This window comes from Haliotis asinina, chromosome 7 (assembly GCF_037392515.1).
Source record: "Haliotis asinina isolate JCU_RB_2024 chromosome 7, JCU_Hal_asi_v2, whole genome shotgun sequence".
Lineage (NCBI taxonomy): Eukaryota > Metazoa > Mollusca > Gastropoda > Lepetellida > Haliotidae > Haliotis > Haliotis asinina.
The window spans coordinates 12,469,866-12,491,990 of NC_090286.1; the positions used below are offsets into that span (position 1 = coordinate 12,469,866).

General features: G+C 40.5%; 1 protein-coding gene across 1 annotated transcript; it reads left to right on the forward strand.

Moving 5' to 3' along the window:
- Window positions 1-804, forward strand: LOC137291302 (uncharacterized). The gene has a single exon (XM_067822603.1). The coding sequence runs from the start codon at window positions 1-3 to the stop codon at window positions 802-804; it is 804 nt and encodes a 267-aa protein (XP_067678704.1).
- Window positions 805-22,125: the final 21,321 nt, after the last annotated feature.

Below are 22,125 nucleotides of genomic sequence, written 5' to 3' on the forward strand. Positions count from 1 at the left end.
ATGAATCTGATTGAGGGTGAAAGGAATCTGATTGAGAGTGAACTGAATCTGATTGAGGGTGAATTGAATCTGACGGAGAGTGAATTGAATCTGATTGAGGGTGAACTGAATCTGATTGGGGGTGAAAGGAATCTGATTGAGAGTGAACTGAATCTGATTGAGGGTGAAAGGAATCGGATTGAGGGTGAAAGGAATCGGATTGAGGGTGAATTGAATCTGACGGAGAGTGAATTGATTCTGATTGAGGGTGAACTGAATCTGATTGAGGGTGAACTGAATCTGATTGAGGGTGAACTGAATCTGATTGAGAGTGAACTGAATCTGATTGATGGTGAAAGGAATCTGATTGAGGGTGAAAGGAATCTGATTGAGGGTGAATTGAATTTGATTGAGGGTGAAAGGAATCTGATTGAGGGTGAACTGAATCTGATTGAGGGTGAATTCAATTTGACTGAGGGTGAATTTAATTTGATTGAGGGTGAATTGAATCTGATTGAAGGTGAACTGAATTTCATTGAGGGTGAACTGAATCTGATTGAGGGTGAATTGAATTTGATTGAGGGTGAAAGGGATCTGATTGAGGGTGAAAGGGATCTGATTGAGAGTGAACTGAATCTGATTGAGGGTGAACTGAATCTGATTGAGGGTGAACTGAATCTAATTAAGAGTGAACTGAATTTGATTAAGGGTGAATTGAATCTGATTGAGGGTGAATTGAATTTCATTGAGGGTGAATTGAATCTGGTTGAGGGTGAATTGAATTTCATTGAGGGTGAATTGAATCGGATCGAGGGTGAGTTGTGAATGTAATTGTCAGAGAGAGAGAGAGAGAGAGGGAGAGAGAGAGTCGATGGACACTAAACCCTTTGTGTAACTGTTGTTGTTGTCACTGGTGTTAAAACAGTAACATTTAGAATGCACTCGGTATTAGTGCTCGTGTGAAGGCATATTGTAACCTGTGCTTGAGACAGATCGCAGGTTCGAACCCCGTTTCGTCGCGTTTGTTTCGAGATGATTATCAGAGTGTTAATCGTCTGAATATGAAGTAGCGCTGACTGAGCGGGTTAGGTGGCTTACTTAGGCTGGCGATTATGTGGCTCTGAAGGTGTGGGTTCGAATCCTGTTTATGACTCAATAAAGAATAATCCCAAATATAACTTGAGTCACATTTGACCACTTTCTGAAATGGCAATCGTCATTCAAGCATTTACTCATTTATTCCACCAACCTCTCTCACCCTCTCAACCTCTCTCAACGTCTCAACCTCTCTCACCTTCTCAACCTCTCAAATATTTTTGTACGTAAATTATACATTAAAACGTGTCGCCCGTGATACGTGCTGTGAAATTCATGTGTAGATCGTGAATAAAACGTCGAAGTGGTAAATGTTATAAACCATGATTTGGGCCTCTGTCAGAGTCTCACATGCACTTATGGTATAAAAGTAAGTGTGCGGACAGGTTACACATGCATTTTGAAAAAAATCCCCACAGATATGCCACGACAATCAGCAGTTGACCGTGACTCCCTTGCCTTAACATAGGCCTAAAGCTTTCTTAGTGCTATGGTTGTTTGGTACAACGGAACCCAGATGGGGTCGATACCCCATGTTGCAAGAACCCTCGGTTGGACCCGTCTCTGACTGCTGCAAAGGTACAGGCAAGCGGGTCAGACACAGGACAGAGCAAGAATTAGGAGACACCAGCTGAAAACTGGCATTTAAGTGGTGTACCAGTGTATTATGTCTGTGTGTCTGGGTCAGTGATAATGACTTCTTGAAAACCTTGTATACTTTGTTTAGTCAGTCAGTTTAATTGGATCTCGCCGTGAGATGCTCGTAAATTCCTGATGCTACCTAATATAATATTTATTCACTCTACCACGTGAGAAAAGAGCAGTTTGAAGCATCATAGCTGTCAGGGTGAACGATGACAACTGTGCCTTGTGACTGATCACACATCTAGTTGGTCTCACTGGACACAATGGAGCGGTCTCCTGAGGCAAAACACCATGCTGATGATTATAATAAAACACGACATTCCTCATATCTATACAATATATCATACAATATGTTGTTTGCATTTAAATTAAATTACCTGCCCCGGGGCCAAACTCTAAAGGTTATGCGCGTGCGTTCTTTCTACGTAGGAACGCGTGATTTCACGTGTTTTTTGGAGGGGTAAACGTCACACTGAGTTGGCGATTCTTGGTGTTAGTTGTTTTTCTCAACATTCCTTTATCGTTCTCTGTCAGAATATTTGTCTCCAAATGACCATCAGACGAATATGTATGTTCTTGGTAATTGCGCTACATATTTTTGGGAATTCTTGTAAAGATCCGGGTAATAGTCGGATTTCGGAATGCAATGCTAGCTGTGAAAACTGACTATCGCAATCGGGTTGTCAGGCTCGCTGACGTGGTTAGTGTATGTCACAGATGCAACGAGCGATGCTTGATTAGTCGCTGGATTTTGATGAGCGCGGTGTTAAATAACAACCTTAATTCCCTCTTTAACTCAGTACAAAAACGGTCATCAAAACAGAGTTTACATTTGGAAACCATGAACATCTATCAACAGCCGCCTTTCGTGGAAGGAACGTATTTTTAATGAGTCCCAGCAAACTGAAGCGTTGAAGCCATTCTTTCCAGGAGGCATGAGAGGAGATTTTTGCTTGTAGTCAAACACAGCCACAGTAGTCCTGGTATATGACATTAACGTTCAATTATTCGATCTTGGACCAGAAAATCCGGTGACTATGATCATGAGTGAGTGAGTGGATGGGTGAGTGGGTGGTTGAGTGAGTGAATAGCATCGTACCTTCGAAAACTGATCTTAGCGATACTACAGTCTAAATCCACGTTTTAGTATCAGGGCCTAGATTTTGGAAGTTCTCTTATCGCTAAGATAATCGTACATGTCATGCATTAACATTAACTTACGACTACCATAGCGCTCAGAGAGCTTCGGAAATCTAGGCCCTGGGCCCCATAACACATCCTAGCGACTCTCGTATATCCTATACCTATATACGACTGTCGTAGAGCTAAGGTTACTTTGTGAAGTGGGGCCCTGTACTCCGCATGGGTCCGTGGAATCGTCCATCACAAGCGATGACCTCAGTGTAAACAAAGTGTCAGAATACGAAAACAAACCATAGAATTATTTTGTAAAATCGCTACACAATTATCAAAAGCTCTAATATTCAAAGGAACGCTTGATACACGTTATGCTTTTTAAATGTCTGAGTTGAATAGATTTGGCATACTGTCACACACACTTCTGTACGCAGCATTGGGCGTCGGGAGAACGTGTAACAATCGCCGTGTAAACATCACTGTAACGAAACCTTCATGTATTTGTTTAAATACTAAACCCCATGATGTTTATGCAAATATTTTGAAAAACCTTAGTCATTTGGCCCCTTGTATATGTATTTTTGTCGGATTATTGGATAAGCAGGAATTCGTGTCTTGAGCTTTCAAACTTTTGATACATATTGCTTTTCAGAGCTGTGGGTTTCATATTACTGTACATTTTTTATAATACAGTTGTACTGTGCTCATAATGAGAAATAAAGGGAATGTTTAGATAGGAGTTACATGTTTAAATAAGTGTATAGGAAAATAGCATGTCGTCTCCATTTGCATCTTAACACGACGTTGGTGTAAGTGATTACATCTGGGACTTTTTTCACCTCTATTATCTATTTTTTGTGTCTCAGCTCCTTTTTCCAACAAGAAATGTTGATACAAATGTCGTAGTGTTGATTCAGATTCGCTAAAAAAATATGCAAATAGGGGTCTGAATGTAGCTATCCTTGAGGTGTACATGAACAACACCACAGGGATGTATGTATCTGGACTCACAAGGGAATTTCAAATCACGCTAAACAACACGTGATTCAACATGTGGCATCAAACTCGATTCTCTTGCGTTCAAGGGCAACGCGAGTGTTCCTGGAGGGGCTTGATATTTTGTTTATGGCCGCACTCAGTAATATTCCCTCTATTACGGCGGCGGTCTACAACCAGACAACCCAAAGCTCAACAGCATGAGCATGAGTCTACGTATTTGGGATACGATGACGTGTCAACCAAGTCAGCGAGCCCGTCCAGCCAATCCTGTTATTTTGGTCCTCTTACGATAAGCATGGGCTGCTGAAGACCGATTCTAACCCGGATCTTCACGGGGTAGCTCCTGTAGGGGGAGTGACGGTTAGAAACACTACTCACCTGAACAGCCACTAACAAGACCCTATCCCCACCTCTCATACAGTACACATCACCATGAACAGACAAATTGGCAGTTGGTGGTTACATCAAGAGGGGACAAGAATGCCCCAAGTAGCCCGAATCTAATGCAACTCAATCCTGTAAATTCTCGGACACCACCGTCACACTGGTTGGGTTGCAGTCACGGTGTGGCAGACCTAAAAACGACACTTAGACTCTTAGATTCTAATCCGCTTCTATTATCTAATATTCATGACGGAGCATGCAGCGTTATGGATAACAGATTCTTGTTAATTCCACACAGCCACGTCTTGGCGAAACTTCTTACATGCATGTTTTTCAAGTTGGACAGAAACGTATCAATGAAAAGGAAGTTGTTATCCATGTCCAAGTTAAATGCTTAGTTCTTGTAATATATGTCACACTTGGGATTATACTTTCTTAGCAATTCTGTTGGGCTGAGTCCCATCCGGGATTCGAACCCACACCCTTAGTGAGGCACCTAATCATCAGCATACAAAGTCAGTCGCCGCGGCTTCCACAGAAGGCTTAATCCTAAATACAACTTTGTATTTCACGAGATAAGATAACGTTATGTGACAACAGTAAACAATTTCTACCTATCATTTTCCTGCATGCTCTTCGTTATCTCAAAGAGCGAGTGAGTGTTGTTTTAAGCCGCACCAGCAATTTTGCATCTATTCTCGGCTACAAATTATCAGAATACGAAATATTTTTTATGAAAAAGAATAATCAGCAAAGCCCATGGACAGTAGATTATTTCTGTATCATATACATACACACACTCGATGCTTTATGTTGCACTATGAGTGAAATACTGGAAAAAAATAAAGGAACAGTTGTACTTTAATATGTTCCCTTAGTTATTTCCATGAGTATAATAATGTGGGTTGCAACCACGTGCACATGGTTGTTTAAGTACCGGGCAAAATTGTTCCTGTAAAAATCAAATATCGTTCAAACAGTCGCCAAAGCCCCATGAATTAAGAACCTGTAAAAACCTGCTTCTCCAGGTAGTGGGGTCATTGTTAGAGGTGCAGAGTCATTCTCCCAAAGCCGGAACTAAGATCACGTGTTTAGAAATGTGGTCTTCAACGTTGAAGTTATTTAAACGCACAGTCGTAAGCCTTGTACATAGTGTAGACTATTTACCATCCTCGTGCGTGTAAAGTTTGCAGCCCACTTGACTTTTTTTAAACTTTTTTCACAACAATAGCAACACGGTTGAAGTAAAGGGTAAGCAAGGAAATGCTAAAAATAATTCTCAGCATAGATGCCAAACAACGTTAACAATAGCAGAATTTTTCAAAAGATATGGGCGTTATTGGGGAAAACGTAGACTCAGCACCCCTCGTTGTTTCCTTTGAGTGGATAGATAGATTACCTACAGCATATTCCGCTTCATGGAGATACGAAAAGTAAACAATACAGTATATTTATATTTATTTATATTTATATTTATATGGTTTACGCTCAAACACCGGGTCATGGTAACACTCAGTTATTCGTAAAAACAAAACCCTATATTTCATTCTTACCACCAACTCATCGTGTTTCCTACGATAAATTCTAAAATAGTAGAAACTGAAATCACAGTTACGGCCGAGATTTGTTGGCCTGAATTTTGGTAGGGCATTGACAGAATCCTGTACACTTCTATGTCTTAAAATCGACAGGTTCGGAGAAATTCTTGAAAATGCAAAACTAGAAAATGTATATGCAATGGCCAAAGATGCATTTTCAAAATGGCTACCACTGTGGCCACGGAATAGGATTTAGTTCTTTATTCTTGAGTCATAGTTATGGACACGGCTGCGTGTTTATGTTTTGTATTGTTTGAGGTGTTGGAAATGCAAACGCAAACAATTAGGCGTGACATACCCTAGCAAGTACGTGTACGTTTTGACTGGGTGTAGTGTCAACAGGGGAAGTGATATGCCATGTAGAGATAATATACCGCTAAAGGAACGATGAGGGTGAACAGATTGCAGTTCTACAGAGACTACAGTTATATCGTTGACAAATGGATCACTCATCCCAATTCGTTATAACCAGAGTTCGTTTTAAGCATTTCGACTTAAATATTCAGAATTCCAAGAAGTTGGGGCTAAAAGCAATTCGTTACATCCGTCAGTTCGTTAGTAAATGATATTAGTTTTACACGGCTTTTAGCAATTGTCCAGCAATATCACGTCGGGAGACACCAGAAACGGCCTTCATACATTCTACCCATGTGGGGAATCGAACCCGGGTCTTTTCCGTGACAAGCGAACGCTTTAACCAGTAGGCTACCCCACCGCCCCTGTTCGTTATAAGAGTGAGTGTTATAAACGTAGATTCCTGTATAGTGTTTGTTAATGGTGAGGATGCTCATGAAGTGAGTTAGTTTAGTTTTACGCCGCATTTAGCAATATCACAGCAATATAACGGCAGGGGACACCGGAAGTGGATGCGCATAACGACAACAGGTGATGCTGCTGAAGCCCCAATACCTTTGTCAGTTTCTTTGGACAATTTGTACAGTTAAATTGTATAATTAAAGCTTTTGAAACAATGGCAAGGTGTACCTATGTGCACATGAGTACCAGCTATTTCGACACTGCTGATCACATATTGCTTCCATTGTCACGAACGTTGCCCTTAAGGTTATATTCTTTCAGAACCCATGGACTTGTTAAAAGTGAGTGTAATTTCCTTGAAAGAATAAGTCTTAAAATAATGATAATTCAAGGTCGGTATTAGTTGTGTCGGGGTTGTTTGAAATAACAAAAAATGACATACAGTCTTCAGGACTCACTCACGTCAGAGGCTGAAGGCCATGACTTAAGTCTTCACGTAGTCATTGGAGAAACGGCACCTAGTGAAAAGACCTAAATCCACACGTACATTTGCTGTAGGGCAGGGAGTGAGTTAGTTTCACGCCGCACTCAGTAATATTCCAGACAATCCAGTGATCAACAGCATGAGCATCGATCTGCGCAATTGGGAACCGATGACATGTATCAACCAAGTCAGTGAGCCTGACCACCGTTAGTCGCCTCTTACGACAAGCATAGTCACCTTTTATGGCAAGCATGGGTTGCTGAAGGCCTATTCTACCCTGAGACTTTCACGGATTGCAGCAGGACAGAAGAACCTATTGTAGGTGTACCACTCCTAGTACCCGCCATGGGAACCTATGAAGATCAAAGTTAGAATTGGTCTTCATAAATCTATGCATATCTCAAGAAGCATCCAAAGGGTTCGGGTGGTCAGACTCGCTGACTTGGCTGACATGTCATCATACCCCATTTGCGTAGATTGATGTTCATGCTGTTGATCACTGATTTCTCTGGTCTGGACTCGATTATTTACTGACCTCCACAAAAAGACTGGAATATATTTTAGCTTTAATCAGCAAACAGACCTTCCATGAGCCTTCGGGTTTATAAGATACTGTGTGGCCTGCGTTTCGGGGACAGGCATCTTGAATCATTTGGTCCGATGCCGGAATGTTTACACCACCACAAAACACAAAACACAAAACACAAAACACAAAACACAATCCTTCTATTTCTGTCACAACGTATGCATATCATAATGTCGCTGTTGGCTTTTGTCGAGCCTTTCACACAGGAAAACCTTTACATATTCAAAAAGATAAAGATAGCCATCGTCGGTAACGTTTACAATCAGAACCGGATATAAAATTTTGACACGAGTTCATTCAGTCACGTTATACAACAAACAATTAATGACCCAGGCGTCTTTCCTGGAAAATCACAATCTGAGAAATCAGCTGAGTTGACCTGTGACATAAATAAGACTGAAAATGAATCGGGTACACAGAGACACGTGACTGCAACTCCTCTAGTCGATCTCCGGTGAATACATCATCTCGCTTGCGTAACAAACTGAGCTGAGACCGGTTTTTGCGTGAAGGGATGAATGTGAGTCACTCGGATTTACTCGGCTTATTCCGTGTTGTACTATCACCTCGTGCAACACGCTGGTCTGTCCCTCTCCCTCCACACGCCCCTTTCTATAACTTACAAGTAACCATCTCTTCGGCGTAAGTTATATGCGAAAATTTGACAAATCATTCAGAATGCGCATATATTATTTTCTTTACTACATTTTCAGAATTATTTTGATTTAACATATATCTTGTATCTTAAAATATACGCGTGCACCACATATAGTTACTTGTGATGAATCATAATGCATATCAACTTAAGTAAGATGTTACATTAAATTTAGGCTAATGCATGAACCAAGGTTGCGAGGCACATCATTTTTAAGAAGCAGTGAGTGACAAGGATATTACCCTACTAAAAGTATATTTAAAGTATCTGGAATATTTCTGTTATCAAAATAAAATCTCAAAACGATGAGATGAAGTCTTTAATTTCAAACTGATAGACATTGCTCTATTCCTGAGAACTACTGGAGCGACCATACAACAGAATGACGTCACAAATGTAATTTAAACGTGACTCATTCATTACACACGATCACGAGCTGACAATAGTTTTAACTATGCGCGTTTGCGTTTAGACGGAGCCAAGTCGCGAAAATAGCCACGAGATGGACAGGAATATTCTGCTACTCCGGAAAAATACTAGCTGGCCACGAATGCAGGCAATAGGTCAATACTGCACACTGCAAAGCACACCCTGACCCACACCTTAACCCTTTACAAACTCATTTTAGGGTTATAAATTTTATAGGGGGTGTTTATAGGGGAATCGTTACTGGGATCCTATTGCGTAATATGAGTGAGTGAGTGAGTGAGTTTAGTTTTACACCACACTCAGTAATATTCCAGCTATATGGCGGCGGTCTCTAAATAATTGAGTCTGGATCAGACAATCCAGTGATCAACAACATGAGCATCGATTTGTGCAATTGGGAACCGATGACATGTGTCAACCAAGACAGTGAGCCTGACCACCCGATCCCGTTTGTCGCCTCTTACGACAAGTATTGTCGCCTTTTATGGCAAGCATGGGTTGCTGAAGGCCAATTCCACCCCGAGACCTTCACGAGTCTTGCGTAATATGACCCGTGAATGTTGGAATATTAGGCGTTAAATAACAAACAAAAAACTTGCGTAATGTGAAAGAATCTAGATAGCGTACATATACGTCGCAACGCTGACCGTGATGACACATGGACTGAGGTGGTCTGAGTGACAATTAGAGTACCTAACTCAAATACACTCCTGGACTGAAATCGACTGCAGTTCAGAATGTTTGACAGTCATAGTGGGTCCACTAAAAAGGAACTAAAACTGCATTGCAAAACATATGTCTTATACTTATCTCTCTGCGCTTGTAAATAGCATACGTATTTTTTTAAATAACATATGGTCTCAGTTTCAGCAAAGATAGTTAATCCTCTGTTGAGCCACTGTATATTTAAGGGCCAGCGCCTAGATTTTCGAAGCCCTCTTAGCGCTAAGATAGTCGTAAGTTAGTGTTAATATATGGCTTTTTACGACAATCTTAGCGCTAAGAGAGCTTCGAAAATTTGGGCCCAGATCCACAAATCTCTCGTATCATTACGCTATTCTTAAGCCTATGATAAAGTGTAGAGTTACGATAATGTTACAAGTGCGTTGTGTATCGGGACCTAAGGCCTAGATTTGCGAACCTCTCTTTGCGCGAAGATAGTTTAAGTGCCATACCTTAGCCATGACTTCCGACTAAATTAGCGCTAAACCCTAGGCCCTGGCAAGTGACATACCCTCCGACTATTTTAGCGCCAAGAGAGCTTAGAAGGTCGAGGCCCTGGTTCACAAAACGTTCATATCTCTATGACATTCGTAAGGTTCTGAAACTACGACAGAGTTACATGGCTGTGGCGTTTGCATAGCAAGAGCATTAATTACCAGTGACCAAATGCGTTTTGCCTCAATGTTCAAAGTAATCTGTTTGGCTGAATAATCGAGACTGGTTATACTCTGGCTTTGACGTCTCTGCAAGTTATGCTAGTATTAGTTTTATTTAAAGAACAAACTGTTTCCATTGTATGTAAAGAGGGGTGGTGGGGCAGACAAGTGATTCAAGTCTTTACTTGTCACACGGAAGACTCGGGTTCGATTCCCCACGTGTGTACAATTTGTGATTCCGATTTCTGGTGATTTTGTTGGGATGTTGCGGTATCAGACTAAGGAGCCGAGTTTCAATACATGACTAGTGCTTACTGTCGATATTTATGTTGTTCCGTGACAATGCGCGTCGTTACAGACGTAGTGAACACCGATGTGTCAGTTTGATATGGAATGTGTGAGTCTAGTTTTACGCCGCACTCTGCAATATTCCGGCTATATGGCGGCAGTCTGTAAATAATCGAGTCTGAACCAGGCAGTCCAGTGATAAACAACATGAGCATCGATCTACGCAATTGGGAACCGATGACATGTGTCAACCAAGTCAGCAAACCTGACCATCCGATCCCGTTAGTCGCGTCTTACGACAAGCATAGTAGCCTTTTATGGCAAGCATGGGTTGCTGAAGACCTATTCTGCCCCGGTCCTTCACGGATGAGTTAGATATGGAAGAAAAAATTAATATGAAATTCTATATTAGCAGACAATAGAGGCTCTGGTTTGGAGGAAAAACAGCGGTTACGTTACAGCTGGATGTTAGCTAACAGCTACATCTCTTTATTACATGTTAACCAAAGAAACTAGTCAGTTCAATTTACAGCCCTGTATGAAATGCTACCATTATAGCATACACTTAAACAAACACTTCAAATAGTATCTGTAATTACATAGTATCTATGACATATGTAATTTTACATCAAGAGGCCGGTAAATTCAGTGAAACTCAAACGATAACTGTTTCAGATTACAGTAAAAACCAGGACTCCGAAACATTACTACCTCAACAAACTGCCATGACATTAGTGTATTAAGCAGCATATATACACTGCGAGCTGGCAACTGACCAGTGGTCAGTACTTGGTCACAAGATAATGTCTTATCCTACAAATAGTAAACATGGGCATCGTAAAATGAGCAATGAAGTTTTTCTTTGTTTTTTTTTATAGGATATGAATCTTTCCATATCTAATCACGCAGTCTTAATCCACACGCCTGCTTCATTAACACGTGTAATTAGGATGGTAAAAAAGAATTATTAGCATTGCTTACAGATTTAGTTAACAATAAATAAGATAACTTCGTGAATTATAAAAGAAATAAGACTAGCGTCAAAATTATCTATCTAAACATGTATATACACCTGCATAGATGTGTTGCTGTGTTGACAAATATACGAGACCGCAGTGTTGTTAGGTTACGTGGAGAATGTTGTGCTATGTTGACAAGTATCCGTGACTATTGTGTTGTTACTTGAAGGCTGTTATGTGTACAAGGATTTTTAAATATTGTGTTGTTCAGTTACACGAAGGCTGGTATGTTGTGAAGGATTTTTAAATATTGTGTTGTTCAGTTACACGAAGGCTGTTATGTGGACAAGTATTCGTGCATAGTGTGTTGTTAGGTTAGATGAAGGCTGTTATGTGTACAAGGATTTTTAAATATTGTGTTGTTCAGTTACATGATGGCTGTTATGTGTACAAGGATTTGCAAATACTAGTATTGTGTTGTTCGGTTACATGACGGCTGTTATGTTGTAAGGGATTTGTGAATATTGTGTTGTTCAGTTACATGAAGGCTGTTATGTGTGCAAGGATTTGTGAATATTGTGTTGTTAGGTTACATGAAGGTTGTTATGTTGTCAAGGATTTGTGAATACTGTGTTGTTAGGTTACTTGAAGGCACTTATGTTGACAAGTTTACACAAAGGCTGAGCTAAACATATAGACGAATATAGCACTGTAAGTGTTGGTAGGTTAAGGTGTTTTATTGTCTTGGCAGGATTGTTGCGTTATGTACAACACAAATCACACACGAAGACAACTGGCGATGACGGGCAGCGTACCGGATTCAATTAACCAGCTGCTCACTGTCCCCAGCTAACACAAACGCCAGTCACCCCTTATCATGTCATGTGTACTTATGGATGGGCTTGTTCAGTTCCCGGGGTATTCTATCTACTTGTGTTATGGAACATTTATTATCAGGGGATACCAACAGGAATAATAATCGGTTGCCTGGATTTTATCAATGAAAAACTGAAAGGTGACGACCTTACGAGGTATCATCTGGATCAGGTCAATGAACTGGTTTCAAAAAGAAACTTAATACATCCAATCCTGAGTAGATACACCCAGTCCGCGGGTTTAGTTCGACGTAGCTTGAACAGTATTTTATTGTACGCAAATCGTATCAGCTTGATGAGTGTGTAAATCCCTCTGAGGTAAAAATCTTAGAACTTCCGCACTTACGTGAAACCCACGAGAACTCTCTGTTTTCACTGTTGCGTGTGTTATACTCTTTCGCATTTTGTTATGAAATTTGTAGCATTTCTAAGATTTCAGAAGATTGTTTATTTATATATGCCATCAAAAAGTAGGGGACACAAGCGAGCAAACCACTAGCCAATGCCAGTGCGTAAAGCAAAAAAAGGTAATATATGTATACCCACACAGATGACACAAGAAATGGAAGAAATTGTCGTATTTTCCATATAATTTCTATTTTTCATCTGTTTTCTTCTTGGCATTTTAGCAATCTTGTAAATCCAGTGTCCCCTACTTTCTTAATGCCATGGTTTAATCAGACCTAGTAATATGGGTGAAAGTATGGATGTACATCGTTGTTAATACTGAGTCTCCCAGGCACTGGTTATCTGTTCTCATCCCCTATAATGGCACACTTCAGTTATACACAAGGTGTCCTATTCTTTCACTCTTCACATTAGCAATTTACGCTTCATATCATGTGACATCAAATTACAAAGAGAGTGATAATCAGATTTTGCGATTTCTTTTACATTTTAGAGGGGCATCTCGCCAATGGAATGCATACACTTGGACATTTGATGGTAACCGTGATATGGCGGGAATATTGCTCAAAGTGAGTTAGATCCACAACACCGGTGTATTGTAATTACAGTGAGAGGTGCAGGCACATATTTCTCTCTAGACTGAGACACACAGTTGAAAACACTAACTATCGACCTGTATCTCGAATCATCACCTCGAATGTTACTGCTTTTCTTTTTCGAATGCACTTTAAACGATGAGATCAAGAAGCCACTCTACCATGACAAATAACACACGCTCACTACAATGGTTGTGTATTTGATAGGTGTACCACATGTAGTTGATTAGAATCTTATGTTTGTCGTGTTATAATCAAGTTTCTGTTTTTCAGCCAAGTTACGTTTTGCTCAAATCAACTTAGAGACATATAACAGAATTTGCCATAAACGTGCATTTACTGGTTACGAAATGATTTGAGAACTCTTTCGTACTTTTTACAACGCAATCCCACCGACTTTTACAACATAAGTAAATTCATCCTTTCTCTTTTGATCCTATTTGTAGCGTTGCATTTCCGTTTTGGTTCCCACTCAATACCTTCATAAACAGAAATGTCACACAACAATAATCAAAATAACAATAAGTATGTTTCCATACACACCGGAACTGTTGTCCTTCCGAAAAAAGGTCTTTCGGTACATAAGCATATGTGTGAAGATTATATTAAGTCCGACGCTAATTGAAGCGGTCACGGCTCGCATTGATTCGGGCCTTTCTCCGTTTCCGTCGCCAAGGCTGTGCGTTACAAGAACGGTGTAGTAGCAGGGATTACGTCGTAAACAATGAGAACCCGACCGTTCCCAGGCGGACTTAAGCCCCCTCGTAGGAGATAAAAGAAAATGTAAAATATTTCTGTGTTTTATTCTAAAAAATATCAGCTTACAAAATGTTTGGACTTTGCCTGTGAAACGTGAATGTGGTTCACGATCAAAGCAAATCTTGTATAGCTCACGAAGAAATACTAGATGTTAACAACAGATAGCGATATACAAAACACGATACAGTTAGGTATATAGGTTAAAACTGAATAATCACATCACATTGTTTGTGTCTCGTTGAAAACACTAGTTCTTTTGCGCTCGGCACTTTCCAAATCGGTGTGAAGTGTGTGTATAGATCTTTAAGAATACTTTCAGATGAGTAAACGCCGTCGTTTGATTAAAGGTGTTAATATTACCTGTCAAAGTACCTTACACACAAACACGAACTCGATCCTTAAGTTCACTTTGTCTCCTCGGACGGATTTCTGTATCTGTTGATACGATCAACACGATGTTGATAGAACCATGTTTAAGTATATAAATGGATTCTCCCCAGGAAGTTGAGAATGCAAAGAGAATGCACTCTGGTCCGTAGTGGGGTAATACTGTCATGTTATCTCTCCATATTGTAGAGACTTGTGCGTTCAAAGCCCCAGCATTGCTATCTTCATCTTCAATTATTTCTGATAATCCATGGTAACCTCTGAGGCAAATGCATAAATTTTGTTGCAAGTCCATGGATCTTGTTGCATCTACTCTGATGAAAGAGTAAATTAATATAACAGTTCCCATTGTGTAATACTGCATCCTCTCTGCTTTTAACGAATATCCACAGCCATAGCCATAATACTGTAAATGAAACATGCTCTCACCTCGCAGTGACTAGGAACAAGGTTATTTCACAGGATCAAAAACCTCTCAGATCAATCTGTTTTCCAAGTTCTGTTATTTCATATATACAGGACCCTGGAGCATCCGAGTCTTTAAGTCCAATTAAAACACACGATTTAGTCTGGTGCGCCACTAGCATCAAATGTTCCGCCCGACCAATAATAGTTCCAGATTCGTTGTGATGGAAACATGTAAAAAGAGTGTTAAAGAATTTGATTTTTGTCATAGCTGGGTAAGGACTCCCAATTGTCACAGTGATTCCAAGAATCTCCGAAGGTTTTATGTCCCAGTTTCCTGTACAAGCCAATGTCTGTCCTTCTAAACTCACAATTCCAGCCATGTCCACTTTACCCCGTTTGGTCAGAGCCAGCAGAACGTTCTTCCAGTTCACTCGACTTTTCATCCTTCACAAATTCTTTTCCTTGGCCCAAACGAATTTTGATATTTCTCGTTTGTGTTTTGTTGGTGAATGACTCGACGAGACTGACCCTGCCAGCGTCCAAAGCTGTCGCAGATAGGATGTGGCGAGGGAGCTGCGGCGTTGTGTTTATATCGCGCGGCGATGTGGCCGGTATCGCTCGACGCAACTTCCGGGTCGTGTTTTGCATAGCGCTCGTTAACTAGGTAAATATCAACAGGTGCGTTTGGGCGATTGTTGTCACACGTCGTTGATAAATAAATTCTCTATTGACGTTAATGAGTTCATTACGTAAATGAAATTTAGAGTTGTTGACTGATGTTTACTGAAGCCGTCGACGCTCACCTTAAAATACGTCCATTTCAGCGCGCATATGAACTTGAGAAACTGGTCGATTTGATAGTCTTACATGAGTGTTTTTCGTATGATTCTCTCAAAACATGGGCATCAGTTTTGAATTGGCGGAAACTAAGTGTTTGTAAGTTAAAGACGAATTCATGAATTTCAGATTTTGCAAAACGTTCAGCTCTAATATAACCATGTCACGACAACTGACACCAAGAATCCTTGCACACAACCCAGGTTATCAGCGCGACAGACGGACACTTGAATGACTCATTTGATGTGTGTGTATGCGTGTGGTTTTTTTTAGCTAGCAGTAATATCTAGACTCACACTCATATCACACACACACACACACACTCACACACGCGCGCGCGCACGCACGCACATATATATATATACACACGTGTGTGTGTGTGTGTGTGTGTGTGTGTGTGTGTGTGTGTGTGTGTGTGTGTGTGTGTGTGTGTGTGTGTGTGTGTGTGTGTGTGTGTGTGTGTGTGTGAGTTATGTCATGGTATTACAGCTTATTGTGAGTGGAAAGTTCAAGACGACATCGGTCGTGCTTATATGTGGGACACTTTGGAGGATTCTTAAATTGGATGCCAAGGCAACAAAGGGGCACAAGTCTACACACAATCATCCAGCGCCTGATGCTTCTTATCCTCAATACTACTTTCGTGTGTTTGAAGGCCTGGGACAGTATCGAGTTTTCCAACCTTTCACATAATGTTGAAAGATATGTGAAAATTAACTCGAATAAAAGAATTCACCCAAAAGCTATTGTTTGGGGTTCGAATCACTGTTTGACGTGATTATGTTTCTAGGTACGACAGCCCTACCCCGTAGGTTTCACTAAACTGTAAACGTCGTAGACGTTACGTGACGTGGAATGCTGGTACACCGGCTTCAACCTAAACTCACTCACTCTCTCACTCACTCGAATCTACAAGCCGTCACTGTGTTATTAGTGTCGGCTGTGTCGGGTTTTTGAGAAGGTGAGTCATACCATCCTGTGACACAAAGCTGAAGTTGCTCGACGTAACTTAAGTGGTATGCTGCTAATCCGGCTTCAACCCCAAACTCACTCACTCATTCACTCACTCACACGAGTCTATAACTGTGTTATTACGATTTATAAAACATACAAAATAAACTACCAGAACATCACATTATAACAGTCAAATATCACCCGCTGCTCATTCTTATCAGCTTGTTAACTCATACTCGCTCTATGTCTCCACGACAGGATATGTCCCTCGTGCCTCGTGTTGTTTTGTGAACAGACGAGAAAGGGGATCGGATGGTCAGGTTTTTGACAAGGTGAGTAGTCTACCCGTCGTACCATCCTTTGACATAACACTAAAGTAGGTCGATATAGTTGAAGTACTGTTTGGAGCTGCGAAATGCTCACTCACTCATTCAACATTTAAAAACACAACAAAGATCCTCTCGCACCGCGTGGATTTCATACAATCAAGCAGTTGGTGCCCTGTAAAAGGTTTTTGACATTTAGTCCTGGTATGACTGGAATATGTTTGATACTAGTTTAAAAAACAAACAGTACATAAGTCGACTTAAAACAAAAACAAACAAGCTGCAATTATAAACAAAAGGACGGAAAGCCTCTCTCAAACGCAGCCCATTAACGTAAGCCAAGTACTCCAGGTGTCTGCATAAGGCCGCTGTGGGCGTCACAGCTTGACCCGAGCCAGGTAAACCACGCGGCTATAGTGTTGACACAATGTCCAACTGTATGTTACGCACATTTCCACAATCCACGGAGCAGCGACGTAGAAGCAACACAAGGGCACGTGGGCCGTCTCTGAACCCTGATTGGTCACAACCGATCCCGGAATGCGTGACGTCACGACACGTGTCGCTTGTTTGAGATTAAAACCTTCACGGAGATCAACTTGCTGAGAACGCGGACACCGATGATAAGAAACACACCTGCTGTTCACACCGTGTAATTTTCCGGTGACAATTATCACGGTGAAAGTGCAGTTTGTTATAATACTGTCGACTATTTAGCTAATCGCATAGTGACGCAGTGAAACAATAAGATGTTTACAGGCGGGTTATCAGCAGTTATCTTGTCAGAGCTCCGGTTGTTTCTTGTGACAGCTGACATGATAAAGTCGATGTAGATGTTATGAATAAAAGACTGATCGAGGACGTAACTGAATATTCTCGAAAACAGGGAAGGGGAAAACCCGTGTGAATATTTTAGAAAGATTATGGAAAAGTTTCTGAATATTTTTAAATGATTGAAATGGGAAAAGCTTTTCAATATTGTCGGATTACAGCACAAACCTTAAAACGAAAAATATTTTCATAAAGTTTGTTTTTAACGCCGCTCTCGGACATATTCAAGCTCTATAGAGGCGGTCTGTACATAATCGAGTCTGGACCAGACAATCCAATGATCAACGCAATGAGCATCCATCTACTCGGTTGGGATAGGAAAACACGTGTCAGCCAAGAGAGAGTCTCACCGCCGGATCCCGTTTGTCGCCTTTTACGACAAGCATGGGTTGCTGAAGGTCAGTTCTAACCAAAATCTTCACGGGTCGTGAACGTGTCCACCACAGAGTCGTTCATTGCCGTACACTAAATATGATGACGATGGTGATGACAAACAAACGAAATGAGTAATGATAGCCTGTCTGTCCCGTCAACAAATGGGGCGGTGCAGTAGCCTAGTGAGTAAAGCGTTCCCCTGTCACGTCGAAGACCTGGTTTTATCCCTACACAGGTACAACGTGTGAAACCCATTTATGGTGTCCATTGCCGTGACGTTACTGGAATATTGCTAAAAGAGGTGCAAAACTAAATTCTGGTTTGCTCCGTTGTGATATTACTGGAGTATTGCTTAAAGCGGCTTAAAATCATGCTCACTCACTCACCCACTCACTCACTCACTTCAACAATGTCTGCCTGTGCGTGACAATCCCCTGAAACCAGACACCGTTCCAACCCTGGGGTCCATCCGGTCTTCCAGGTAAAGAGAGCGTGCAAATATTTTCCCGGAATAGTACCTCCTCAAATCACCCCTGACGTCATAAGATCTGTCAATAGTTTCACAATATTGGCGAGCATATGTCGGACATTAGGTTGACTAGCTACGAGGCAGCCCGTTAGGGTGGTGAGGAGGTACTGTAACTCACTCTAACCTTGAACTATTTACACACACAGGCAGTTGATGTCCAGTGGGAGCAAGGTAATTGGTCCCATCATGACCCGTGGACGACATGTTGATTGTAAACTTATTACATGACGAAATGACATTCCACTAGACGATGACGTTTGTAAAACAGTTGATCTTAAACATAGATATGGTTTGAACGTCGGATTATGTGTTGACTGGTAATGTTTTGGTAAAGGACGATATTTGTTACATATTTTTGAAGCCAGTTTTTTGATAAACAATATTAATTGTTCTGACTGGACAAATTATTAGTCGTAGGGTGTAGAAATAAAATCGTTCATTTAGTCTACGAGTTTATACGATAAAATCAGCTCTTACAAATGTTCTTTGAAGATGATTTGCTACATCGGCTCATGTTTAAGTAGCGGCGTTGGCTGTCAGATATGGTCTTTGAAACTGATTTGGTACATGAGCTGGTGTTAAGATGGATATGCTAACTGTCAGGTATGGTCTTTGAAACTGATTTGGAACATGAGCTGGGGTTAAGATGGATATGCTAACTGTCAGGTATGGTCTTTGAAACTGATTAGGCACATGAGCTGGTGTTAATATCGATATGCTAACTGTCAGATATGATCTTTGAAACTGATTTGGAACATGAGCAGGTGTTAAGATCGATATGCTAACTGTCAGATATGATCTTTGAAACTGATTTGGCACATGAGCTGGTGTTAAGATCGATATGCTAACTGTCAGATATGATCTTTGAAACTGATTTGGCACATGACCTGGTGTTAATATCGATATGCTAACTGTCAGATATGATCTTTGAAAGTGCTTTGGAACATGAGCTGGTGTTAAGATCGATATGCTAACTGTCAGATATGATCTTTGAAAGTGCTTTGGCACATGAGCTGGTGTTAATATCGATATGCTAACGGTCAGATATGATCTTTGAAAGTGCTTTGGAACATGTGCCGGTGTTAAGATCGATATGCTAACTGTCAGATATGATCTTTGAAAGTGCTTTGGAACATGAGCTGGTGTTAAGATCGATATGCTAACTGTCAGATATGATCTTTGAAGCTGATTTGGCACATGAGCTGGTGTTAAGATCGATATGCTAACTGTCAGATATGATCTTTGAAAGTGCTTTGGAACATGTGCCGGTGTTAAGATCGATATGCTAACTGTCAGATATGATCTTTGAAAGTGCTTTGGAACATGAGCTGGTGTTAAGATCGATATGCTAACTGTCAGATATGATCTTTGAAAGTGCTTTGGAACATGAGCTGGTGTTAAGATCGATATGCTAACTGTCAGATATGATCTTTGAAACTGATTTGGCACATGAGCTGGTGTTAATATCGATATGCTAACTGTCAGATATGATCTTTGAAACTGATTTGGCACATGAGCTGGTGTTAATATCGATATGCTAACTGTCAGATATGATCTTTGAAAGTGCTTTGGAACATGAGCTGGTGTTAAGATCGATATGCTAACTGTCAGATATGATCTTTGAAAGTGCTTTGGCACATGAGCTGGTGTTAATATCGATATGCTAACTGTCAGATATGATCTTTGAAAGTGCTTTGGAACATGAGCTGGTGTTAAGATCGATATGCTAACTGTCAGATATGATCTTTGAAAGTGCTTTGGAACATGAGCTGGTGTTAAGATCGATATGCTAACTGTCAGATATGATCTTTGAAACTGATTTGGCACATGAGCTGGTGTTAATATCGATATGCTAACTGTCAGATATGATCTTTGAAAGTGCTTTGGAACATGAGCTGGTGTTAAGATCGATATGCTAACTGTCAGATATGATCTTTGAAACTGATTTGGCACATGAGCTGGTGTTAAGATCGATATGCTAACTGTCAGATATGATCTTTGAAATATGCTAACTGTCAGATATGATCTTTGAAACTGATTTGGAACATGAGCTGGTGTTAAGATCGATATGCTAACTGTCAGATATGATCTTTGAAACTGATTTGGCACATGAGCTGGTGGTAATATCGATATGCTAACTGTCAGATATGATCTTTGAAAGTGCTTTGGAACATGTGCCGGTGTTAAGATCGATATGCTAACTGTCAGATATGATCTTTGAAACTGATTTGGAACATGAGCTGGTGTTAAGATCGATATGCTAACTGTCAGATATGATCTTTTGAAACTGATTTGGCACATGAGCTGGTGTTAAGATCGATATGCTAACTGTCAGATATGATCTTTGAAACTGATTTGGAACATGTGCCGGTGTTAAGATCGATATGCTAACTGTCAGATATGATCTTTGAAACTGATTTGGAACATGAGCTGGTGTTAAGATCGATATGCTAACTGTCAGATATGATCTTTGAAACTGATTTGGAACATGAGCTGGTGTTAATATCGATATGCTAACTGTCAGATATGATCTTTGAAAGTGCTTTGGAACATGAGCCGGTGTTAAGATCGATATGCTAACTGTCAGGTATGATCTTTGAAACTGATTTGGCACATGAGCTGGTGTTAAGATCGATATGCTAACTGTCAGATATGATCTTTGAAAGTGCTTTGGAACATGAGCTGGTGTTAATATCGATATGCTAACTGTCAGATATGATCTTTGAAAGTGCTTTGGAACATGAGCTGGTGTTAAGATCGATATGCTAACTGTCAGATATGATCTTTGAAAGTGCTTTGGAACATGTGCCGGTGTTAAGATCGATATGCTAACTGTCAGATATGATCTTTGAAAGTGCTTTGGAACATGAGCAGGTGTTAATATCGATATGCTAACTGTCAGATATGATCTTTGAAAGTGCTTTGGAACATGAGCAGGTGTTAATATCGATATGCTAACTGTCAGATATGATCTTTGAAAGTGCTTTGGAACATGTGCCGGTGTTAAGATCGATATGCTAACTGTCAGATATGATCTTTGAAAGTGCTTTGGAACATGAGCAGGTGTTAAGATCGATATGCTAACTGTCAGATATGATCTTTGAAACTGATTTGGAACATGAGCAGGTGTTAATATCGATATGCTAACTGTCAGATATGATCTTTGAAAGTGCTTTGGAACATGTGCCGGTGTTAAGATCGATATGCTAACTGTCAGATATGATCTTTGAAAGTGATTTGGAACATGAGCAGGTGTTAAGATCGATATGCTAACTGTCAGATATGATCTTTGAAACTGATTTGGAACATGAGCTGGTGTTAAGATCGATATGCTAACTGTCAGATATGATCTTTGAAACTGATTTGGAACATGAGCTGGTGTTAAGATCGATATGCTAACTGTCAGATATGATCTTTGAAACTGATTTGGAACATGAGCTGGTGTTAAGATCGATGTGCTTTAATGG